The sequence below is a fragment of the Brassica oleracea genome, chromosome C8 (assembly GCF_000695525.1).
Source record: "Brassica oleracea var. oleracea cultivar TO1000 chromosome C8, BOL, whole genome shotgun sequence".
In the NCBI taxonomy this organism is placed as follows: domain Eukaryota; kingdom Viridiplantae; phylum Streptophyta; class Magnoliopsida; order Brassicales; family Brassicaceae; genus Brassica; species Brassica oleracea.
In genome coordinates, this window is record NC_027755.1 from 3,371,299 (window position 1) to 3,382,306 (window position 11,008).

At 37.5% G+C, this 11,008-nt stretch overlaps 3 protein-coding genes across 3 annotated transcripts; 1 reads left to right on the forward strand and 2 right to left on the reverse strand.

The window, feature by feature from the left end:
* The first annotated feature begins 128 nt into the window (after window positions 1–128).
* LOC106307502 (signal recognition particle 19 kDa protein) lies at window positions 129–1,965 on the forward strand. Its single transcript, XM_013744481.1, has 4 exons — window positions 129–241; window positions 497–676; window positions 746–845; window positions 1,666–1,965. Exons 2-4 carry the CDS (start codon window positions 497–499, stop codon window positions 1,824–1,826), a joined length of 441 nt encoding a protein of 146 aa, XP_013599935.1. The 5' UTR covers window positions 129–241; the 3' UTR covers window positions 1,827–1,965.
* A 34-nt stretch (window positions 1,966–1,999) lies between these two features.
* Window positions 2,000–3,376, reverse strand: LOC106307503 (dolichol-phosphate mannosyltransferase subunit 3-like). The gene is made up of 4 exons (XM_013744482.1): window positions 3,144–3,376; window positions 2,513–2,623; window positions 2,309–2,416; window positions 2,000–2,225 (listed from the first exon to the last, which is right to left on the reverse strand). Exons 2-4 carry the CDS (start codon window positions 2,612–2,614, stop codon window positions 2,166–2,168), a joined length of 270 nt encoding a protein of 89 aa, XP_013599936.1. The 5' UTR covers window positions 2,615–2,623; window positions 3,144–3,376; the 3' UTR covers window positions 2,000–2,165.
* A 2,219-nt stretch (window positions 3,377–5,595) lies between these two features.
* LOC106308470 lies at window positions 5,596–6,186 on the reverse strand. Its single transcript, XM_013745633.1, has one exon. The coding sequence runs from the start codon at window positions 6,184–6,186 to the stop codon at window positions 5,596–5,598; it is 591 nt and encodes a 196-aa protein (XP_013601087.1).
* Between the last annotated feature and the right edge of the window lie 4,822 nt (window positions 6,187–11,008).

Sequence of the window (11,008 nt, forward strand, 5' to 3'; positions counted from 1 at the left end):
AGAATAAGCAAATCAAAATCAATTCCACTTTTTACTGTGCCCCGGTTTATTCTGGTTCGATTTGGTACGGTTTAATTACGAAACGACCAGTCAAAAATCTTTCGAGGTCAAATGTGTAAATACTAAATACTCAGTGAGAATCAAATCTCTCTCGTTCTTTCTTTCTCCGTTTCTCTCTCTTCTGCCTCAAAGATTATCTGATCCGAAGCAATCTCAATCCACAGAAAAGCTTGATTTCTAGGTTTGTTTCTCTTCTCTTCTCTTCGTATCAATTCAAGCATCAAGCTATCTTCCTTCTCGCGCGCATGTACACGATTAGGGCTCTCGATGCTTGCTTGTGAATTTCTGAAAAAATCGGAACAGATCTGTGTGATTTATACGGTTTTTAATCGCGTATTAGGTCGCAATGTTTCTAGATTTTTTTCAATTTCTTGGTTTCTGATTAAGGCGAACGTTTGTTTGCATCGTAACCTATTCGGATGTATTTGATCTGTAGATGGAGAATAATGGAATGCTCAACGTGAAGAAGTGGGTAGTGATGTACCCAGTCTATATCAATTCCAAGAAGACTGTGGCTGAGGGAAGGAGAATCAGTTTGAGTAAAGCTTGCGAGAGCCCTAACTGCATTGAGATTAGTGATTGCTGCAAGCATCTGAAACTCCCTAGCGCCGTCGAGGTAATTGCCTTTTTAAGGGAAAACATATAATGTATGATAATTGTCTTATGGGGTATTTATTATTCTCAGATTGACAAAGCCTACCCGCGTGATTTCATGCAAGTGGGGAGAGTGAGAGTGCAGTTGAAAAGAGAGGATGGGACTTTAGTCAATCCCGCCATTGCTTCAAGTAAGACCTCACCTCACCTCTGCATTCTTTAGTGTTTCTTATGTTATTACCCTAAGTGATCAGTTGAATTGATCTTGCGGTTTTGTGTACACCTGACTACAAATCACAAGGTAGTTTTCATTGACTCACATGGAATCCCGCGAATGTTGCTTGTTATCTAAACATGAGTTGCATATTCAGTTTTGGTCGCTAGTATGAACTTTCAACAATCTTTTGTGGTCTGCTATCTTTTTTTTCCCATCATCATATCATACTAATCTTAACCTTTGTTCCGAAGGCTCTATGAGTTGTTCCATTGATCTCGAATTTTCTTTTTATCTGTGGCCAAGTCTCATTTTCCCTTCTTTGTGAAAATAAGCTGTTTCATATTTTGTACATGTCGACCTTCTGGCTTTTGTTTGACGTGTTAGACATTTGTGTTCATTATGATATGTTTAATCTCTGTCCAGTTCATCTTTTGGTAGGCTCTTATGTTTTCTGCAATATCATTGCATATGATCACGGCAAACTCAGATTCAGAAATTAGCTTATTTTGGCCATTTTCAAGACTTCTGATGTGTTTGTGTTTGCCGTCGATAATGTTGCATTTGTATAGCTAGCTAGACCTGAACAAGCAGCAGAAATGAGGGATATGAAACTATTGTCCAAGTTATTGTTCTTCAGATGTTCTTACTTGTTTTAATCCTATCCATATGCTCATGAAAGAGTGAATATATGATATCTCCATATGGCTTTGCAGGAAAAAGAAACTCCCACCTGTGTATCACTCCTAGGTGTAACTTCATACTATATATGATGTGCTGATATATAATGTTTGCAGGGAAGCAACTGATGCAGAAAATTGCAGAATTGGTACCGAGACATCCAGAGAGAGTGAAGAAGCAGGAATCTCAGAAAGCGAAGAAGCAAGAACCCCAGGCAACAACATCAACCGCTGGAACTTCTTCAAAGGCAGGCAAAGGTGGCAAGAAGAAGCGATAAATAAACAAGCTCTCACTTATTTTTATTCTTCGCATGAGATTCTATGGTTTTTAATTCTACAGACTCACAAAAATGTGTTTGCAGATGTAAAAGATTTTGATGGTTTTTATCACTGTGCTTTGGCTTTTTGGCATCATTATATCAATAGACAAGTACGAATTAAAGAAACAAAAGAAGAAAAAGACAAATTATTGTTAGCCGTTGCCTTTTGCGTAATGGGGTTTGCCAACATTACCTCAAGTAAAGTCAGAAAACACTGTTTGATTAAACTATTCAAACAGACACATGTAAGATCTCTTGCCATAAAAAGTTTAACTATTCTAGTGCTTCGTCATTGTATCAGTCTGACCCGACATCGACCCCTTTGTGCTTGAAGAAGTCCTTGGCCTCTGCAATATCCTGCAAGACCAGATTGTAAATATGATTGAGCCAAAAGAGCATGACCGGATCTGGCAAATAAGAAGCCTGCCATAAAAAGTTACCTGCTGCAAAAGAACTGCTTCTTGGGGACAGGTAGGAAACTGCATTAGGCCGATACCAACCATTAATAGACCATAGCATCCGAGAGACACTACAAAGTAGATCGGTAGCTGCAAAAGCAACATTACCAAATCAGAAGACGATCCTAATATCAAAAGATCAAGTAAAACCAAAAGGGGAAGAAATAATTGTCGGTTTTGACTTACCAACCATGTGTGGGTTCGAGGAACGATAGCAGCCTGCAAAAGACCAATCCAGAAGGCAGAGATTGCCACCAAGAGGCTCAATATCTTCACTATATGCTTCATATTTTTTACCTTCAAATAAAGGGTTTATGTAAAGAGTGTGAAGTATAGCCACTGAAAGAAACTCAGAATATTTTCATGCATTCTCCTAGAAGTTGTAAAGCCAAACACGATCAAAGTTAAACCAAACAGGATCACAAATAATACTCAAAAGAGAAACAAAGACTACATCTCGAAACCTGGTTAGAAACTCAAAACCATAAGAAGAAATCAGTAATAGCAACCAGTTGCTACTAGATGAGAATCATGAGATCTAAAACAGAAGAAGCAAAAGGCATATTTGTTCTGTTGGGTTACAGCATTTACTAACACAAAGCGATCAAGTGTACGAAAACATCACGAACGAATATGATTAGTGCAACCTTAATCCAACGGGTAAATCACCAAATCAAATCAAAGTTAGATTCATGGCAAATCAATAGAATTCCCGATCCGAAAAAGGAAATGTTCTCTAAAGTGAAAGCAGATTAAGCGATAAATGATCCAGACACAAACAAAATCGAGGAGGAGGAAACGAATAAACTGCACTTACAGATGATAGATGAAATATCGTAATCGATAAAATCAGATCGAGGGAAGTAAAACAAAAGTCGAACAGAACAAGCTCCGGACTTGTGTTCCTCTGGTCTAAAAGTATCTTTAATCAGAATTTCGGTTCTCCGTATATCGGTTTGATTCGGTTTCAGATCCAATTCAAAATTTTAAATATATACACGGTTTTTAGATCCTCGCACGGTTTGATTAAGGATTTTCTCTTTTCAAGCCAACTCTATACGATCAAGAAGATTAATGGGAGTGCATCGAATAGGGGTGAACCATTGGTTAGGGTATCCAAAAAGACCAATTCGGAGTTTTTTTTGGGGTCAACTTTTGCTTTCATTAAGCATAATGGGCCAAAGGCCTGTTTACAAGTGAATCGAACATATTCATGTTAAAAACGTGAAATACAGACGAAGCCCTATCTCTTATTTTTACAAGTCCAAACATTGAAGATAAGGGTTTTTGCATGTACACGTGTCGATGATGGAGCCTCGCATTTTCTGGAATCGGGTAGAGACGACGCCGATGCCACCGCCGGCCAAGAACCGCCGGCCTTTCTCACCACTCAGATCGATTCACTTGCTTGTTCCTTCTTCTTTTTATCACCGTAGATCCAGAAAAAGCTCATATTCAAACCGCCAGAGATGAAATCCCGTGAGAAGCTTTAAAAAAGATAGCAACAAAATCGTGCTGGAACTTCCTTAAGAAACTCCAATTTATCTGAATCTGTACTTACTCCAAATACTTTATCAATAACCTTTGCTCTTCACCATTAAGGAGACTTCACTTAAGACTGAAAGCGAAGATTGATTCCTGGTTTGATGAAAAGACGGAGCATGACTAGCGAAGAAAACCTGAGACTTCCTAGATCATTTGGAATATGAAATCAACCAAGAGAAGAGAAACAAAACTTAAATCCGATCCTAAGATCAGAATTTTATTTTATTAAATCAAACCAGAGTCGGAGAAGAAGATAGAAGGTAGAAGAACATCATCCGATTGGTTTGAAACACAACAAAAATATTCGCCTAGCGATATTCAAAATCGCCTATGCGAAAAGATAAATCGCCTTAGCGAACAAAAGGATCACTCTTTCGATCGAAAACAAAACAAAAAAACTCTCTCTCCTTCATCCTTCTGAAAGATACAAAGACTGTTAAGAAGGAGGCGAAGAGAGAGCGATTCTCTCTCTAGATGGGTGGAAACTCATTCGGAGTTATCTAACTTGACTCTAAATCGGGTAATTTCGGTTACGTTTGGTTTGATATTTTTGTTAAATTTTGGTTTGGTGCGAACAGAGAACCTAGCTTTCCAATTTGGGCTGAGACTATGGCAAATAGGCCCAATATTTTTTTTTTGAACAAAACAGCGTCGTAAAAGGAAAAAAACTGAGATCCTCTGACCGACCGATTATAAGTGTTTAGATAGTTTAATTCACGATCATAAGTGTTAATGTTTTTGTTTGGATTGGGAGTATTTTATTTTTTCAAAATTATGGGAAAATTGGGGATTATTAAGTTTATGCAATTGTTAAAAAAACAGAAAGATTAGCTCAAATTATCATAAATAATGTAAGAAAAAGATTAAGTATGTAGACCATGTTCTTCACTTTCAGCCGGTGCGAATCTTCGCCTTTAATGATTGTTAATCCTGCTTTGCTTGTGACACGTGAGAGGGCCACATAAAGCTGACCATGAGCGAAGACGGGTTTAGGTATATATAAGATGACCTCTTTTAAATTTTGGCCTTGGCTTTTGTTGATTGTCATTGCATAACACAATCTGATAGGGAATTGCCATCGACGTAAGGTGAACGGTAGCTTTGTTTCATCATGCAAAAGAACAATCCTTGGTATCAAGACTTATTTTCCAATGTGTGAGCCAGTGATAATTTCGGCCTTCAGCACGCGGTCGCCTATGTGGGTTAGGATCATACGGGTACCATTGCATAATCCCTTGTTTGATTTATGTTTCGTAAAAGCATAATTGGGGCACCAACTTTCAGAGTGAGTTTGTGTGAAGGCAACCCTGAAAATTCCAAGGAATTGAGATACTCGACCGCTATAATGTATCATTTTGATTTGATCGAGTTTCCGATATCTCAAAGCTATCAGAGCTGAAGTAATCTCTTGAAACCCCGTCAGTCTGTGAGATGGTATAAGCATTGATTTCATCGACGGTTTCATTAAGGGGTGTGAGTATAGCTTTATCAATGTAGGAGCTTTGGGAGGTCGTCATTTTGTTGACTTCTCCATGTACAGCATTGACAACTTCTTTTAATGGGTCAACATAACTCTGCCGAATCAATTACTTATCGACAGTTATCATTTGTTCATGGTAGTCCTCATACTCATTTCCCGATTCTGGTTGTGGATGACCTTCCCCGACAATATCAGCTCTATTACCTTGTGGAATTACAGGTAGTATCTGTCTAAAATCACCACCTTACAGAACTGTCTTGCCGCCAAAAGTCTGATCCATTGCGTTTGGATTTTTCCTAGACATTATGTCTTTCAACGTTTTGTCTAGTGCCTCAAAAGCATGCTTGTGGGTCATAGGTGCTTCGTCCCAAATTATAAGATCTGTTTTCTCGATTAGTTCAGCCAGCATTGTTCCTGGTTTGATGTTGCAGAGCTTACCTTCGAAGAGCTTTAAAGGGATATTAAAGCGTGAATGTGTTGTTCCACCGTTAGGTAGTAGCAATGCAGGTATTCCTGAAGAGGCAACCGGTAGAACTATTTGTTTTCTTGATCGAATTTTGGATATACTGGTTTGGTATAGGAATGTTTTCCATGTGCCGCATGCGCCATATACAAAGAATAGCTTCCCATCCATTTTATCAATATAGTCTAAGACTGATTCGTAAATCGCACGTTGCTCAGCATTAAGTTGGTTGAATTGCATGTCATGTCTTAGTGTTTCCTCGGCAACATCGTAATCCAGTTCTTGGTTCCACAAATTGTTTCCGAGTAGTTTTAGCAAAACAGGTTTTATCTTTGGAATCCCTTTAATATCACTTAATGACCGCTCATGCATGCGCATCAACTTTTTCACTTCGATTAACGTGTATTGCTCAAGGGTCTCATCATCCAGTTCCAGATTTGTATGATCTAAGAGTCCCTGTCTCTTGTGAACTGTGAAGTATGTCCTCGCTCATTGATTTCCATGAGTGTTCCCATAGGTGTTTAGGACTCGTAACGAAGCAGTTGTTTAGGAATGTGACAAACATATCGCAGAGTTGGAATGAGGTAACCCATCTAGCACCCTGTGACATACTCTCGTGCCATTCGACATCATTGTCCAAGTATCCTCGTGCGTAGCAAACTGATTTGAAGTCAGGGTATTTCACATCGTTAAACGTTTTGAGCTCGTCATAACTGCTACGACCCTTAATCTTATTTATGAGGATCCTTAGATAGTAACGATCACCTGCTGATGGATGAACAGCTACGATTCTTCCAATGGTTTTGTCTTTCTTACGTTCAGACCAGACTTTAGTACTGTTGTTCCATACAAAATATTCTGGTATTTGCACGTACGTTAATGTCCGTGCAAACTCTGACCTTCTGCATAAAACCATCCATTCAGTGAACATTGTCTTCTCAATACATGGCTTGCGGATCACACGGCCGAGGTTATCAGTTTCTTTAATTGTGATATTATATCCACCTTCTAAGTGATTGACAAGCTTCTCAGCTGATGGTTTTCTTTTGTGTATGTGGAATGCGAATGTCCGCCACATAGACTCACAAGCTGATAGATATCGAGCATCGACATAGTCTTGGATCTCATTTGCGTTGTTTGATGACTCTCTCCTTTGATTCGCCAGAGGTCGTTGTGTCAGATGTAGTTGCCGTATTTCCTTTCTCTATAACAGATGTTGCTCTGTCAACACCCTTGGTTATGTACTTGAATAAGTACTTCACCGCACTTGTACGATTACACCATTCAACATTAAAATGAGCTTCGTACTTCTTCATGAGCTTAATGTTATGAGGTACAACAAAGGTGTTGTTCAGGATTGCCCCATCCTTTACCACATACGCATTTTCGTTTCGGCGTCGACGATATAATACGTATCCTGATTTATCAATCGAAGTGTAGTCATTATAGGGCCGAGGATATTTTTTCGTGCACACATTATTTTCCATACATGGTGACTTCGGATTAATGACACCACATGGACCATGAATCATGTGTTTTGTGACTAAATTGTAAGCTTCTGGGTCTTCTTCTTTGTTTGGGAGCTCGGCTGAAATAATCTCATCTACTTCATCTGCACTTGGTGTTCTGGAAGAGTTACCGAACCACAATAATATATGTGCATGAGGGAGGCCTCTCTTTTGAAACTCTATTCTGTGGGGAGCTGCTGTATATGGCTTGAAGAAAGTTCCTTTTTTGAAATCCTTGAGTAGGTGATCTAACTTCATTTTGAAGACTCGACATTCAATGTCTGGTCTATCATTGGGAGAATCTCCACCTTTTTTCCAAGATGCTCTTTAATCTCTCTCCAGTTAGGATTGGCAGTCATTGTGATAAACAAATTTGGATTGCCATATTCTCTGCAAATAGCCAGCGCATCATGGTATTTCTCAACTAAGTATCGGGGACCACCGGTGAAACTTGGCGGCAGTATAAACCTCTGACCAATAATTTTGGCATCGGTATCGCCCTTGCTTACAGCATCAAGGACATTACTATAGAGCTCGGCTCTCAGGACATCTTGATTATTCCTCGCCCACCTTAGCCGATCTTCTTCAATTGCTGTATAGAAGTCCACAACATATTGATGAAGGACACGACCTCCTTTAATCAATGTCATCCCTTGGTTAAGACGTGTCTTGATTTGAGAAGCGCAGAATTCGCGTATGGTTAGGAATTACCTTGTTCTTGCAGTGCCTGTCTCAAGATGTAGTGGGATCTCGGGGTGAAAACCATACTCACCATATGGAAACAGAAGAGGATTTTGGAGGCTCATGTATAGAGGGGGATCATCACGTATCTGCTGCAAAGTTTTAGATTGGAATTGGACCACTATATCTCGAACTCCAGCTGTTGATGACATTGTTTCCCTTTCCCTTTATCTAGGAGCAACCTAATAGTAAACTCTTCCCCGACGTTTTCGTAGTGGTCACGTGCTCGTCGGAAAACCTTAGCTAAGCAATTATTCTCGTCAATCATCTCAATAAGGCGCTTTAAAGTTGTCTCATCAAGATTACCTTCAGTCGAAGTTTGCCCCATCGCATTTAACCGATTTCTAGCTTCGTTTTTCGTGTAAAATATATAAAGATGGGTATATTCTGGGAGACGTCCTTTGGGCGGTATAAGCGAGCCAATTCTATGGTGAGTTTGGCCCAATATTCGAAAAGTGAAAGGGCCTGGCGCATGCACGACGCTGTAATCCAATTTCACCCCAATCGATGTAAAAGCCAGTATAGAGTTGTAGACTCGGATAGTATCTCGAAACCACCTACATTGAAGAGGTTCTTCTAACAGGGGTTGTCTGATCGGTGAAAGCTTGATTTTGCCATGGTTACAGCAAATCGTGAATGTTGGTTCACCTGTTTTGCGGTCCGTACCGGTGCTTTCTGAAGTCCACATTAACGCACTACATTTTGTGCACGCTACGATTGGGTTCTCTTCGGTTTTTGATGTCGAACTTTTATCTGAATAAACATTTGTTAAGAATTGTTAAGTCCTAGTGTATTTAATATTTTAGAATTTTACCAGAGTTTAAAATTTGTTAGCACCTATTGTTGTTTGCAAATGTATATATTTTACATTCATTATAGGGTTTAAGTAGTATGCACCTTTCTTCTTTGCTCGAATGTGATGCAAGCCAGCATCTGAATCTATGCATAAAAATGTATATTAGAATTATAAATGTACTAAATCTAGGTAGATTTTCTTAGCTATGATGCTTACCTTGTGACGGTGCTGAAGTTCGTTTTGATATCAAGATGACCTTTCTCATACCACGTGCATTTTTTTGTTTGACTAGTGAGGTTAAAAGTTATTAGTTTAAGAGGATATAACGTAGGAGATAGGCAGTGGAGTATCGTCTCTTACCATAAGTGTCGCAATCATCGCAGCCACTTATTTGATTAAATTTAAAACTTAGTTGTTTTATGAATAAGTATTGATTAAAGTATGGTATTATAATCCATTTAAATTTACAGTCAAAATATTTTGGTTCGAATGTTGAGCGATCATTAATCAGATGAACTGAAAATATACATAATTTAAGTACTATCAACAAAACGTTTTAATTTGAAAATTAAATATTTCTGAGAGTAATGATACACCTTTCGATTTCGTACGTGATCCACGTGGACGGCTTCGTTTCCTTTTATGCGTGTGTCCGCCTGAAATGTTTGTATGGTGAAGAGACTTATATTTGCTATTACATAATCTGAGATATGTATATTAATTTAGCAAAAAAGTATAATAGTTAAGTGTACATTGTTGTCTTAATGAAGCTTGTTATTTAATATATAATATTAATTTAATTTGATAATTTTTGTAGTCATGTTATACATGTATTTATAAATACATCTAAATATATGTAGCGTTGGTCTAATTGATTCTTATAGCTGTGTCAATGAAACATGGGTTTTCGAATATAGTAACAGTTATTTGTAATTGAATGATAATTAGTCTTGATAAAACTAAAATATGTTTGAAATAAATATATTAAGTTGAACAGTTTCTAAACATGTTTTACAATTTTAAATATGTCAAAACAAACTATAAATTGTAATACGATATATATATTTTTCGATATGAAATGATTGAGTAGTATTTTATTACATTTCGTTTTTTTAAACGCATATAATCTTTTTTCCTAATAAATAAACTATGAATAAATCTGAGCATTACAATTAATATATATAGGTGAATTGTTTGGAAAAAAGAGATTATGCGGATGTGACTGTTTATTTTGTAAGAAACCTAGATTTGTTATTACATAATTTGAGATATGTATATTAATTTAACAAAAAAGTATAATACTCTCTTTCTTTCATTGTAAGTGTCGTTTTAGGTTTCGGCACACGGATTAATGAAACTATTAATTTTGTACATTTCCTATAAAAAATCACTATTACCTATACACCTAACCATATTTCAACCAATAGAAATTTTTTTTTTGCATAAAATTAATAAATTTTGCACTGAAAATCGAAAACGACACTTATTTTGTAACGAAAAAAATTCTCTAAAATGACACCTAATATGAAACGGAAGGAGTAGTTAACTGTACATTGTCTTCTTAACGAAGCTTGTGATTTGATATATAGTATTCATTTAATTTGATAATATTTATAATCCTGTGATACATGTATTTATATATACATCAAAATATATGTAGTGTTGGTCTAATTAATTCATGTAACTGTGTTAATGAAACATATGATTTCAAATATAGTAACAGTTATTTGAAATTAAATTATATTTTTCCTATTCTAAATAAAATATGATTGAAATAAATATATGCTATGAACCAGATTGTGGATGACTCATAACCAAGAGATTATGATTTGTAATCTTTTCATTTATCTATGACGGTGTAATCTCATATATAAGGAACCTCTATGTTATGAATAAAGATAGACTTTTCCATTACTTTTATAACACGTTATCAGCACGAAACTCTAAATCCCTAAGCTAATACCCAAATCGAAAAACCCTAACCCTAGCCGGCGATCCGATGAACCCTAAACCCCGATCGCGTCTCTTGTTCCCGCATCTGTTCCAGCTCGCGTCCCTGATCAGCTTCAGCCCAAGGCGTTCCTAATCCTAGCTCAGACGTTCGCGACCCGAGAGCAGCTCCAGCACGCGACCTCTTCCTCGTTCGCGA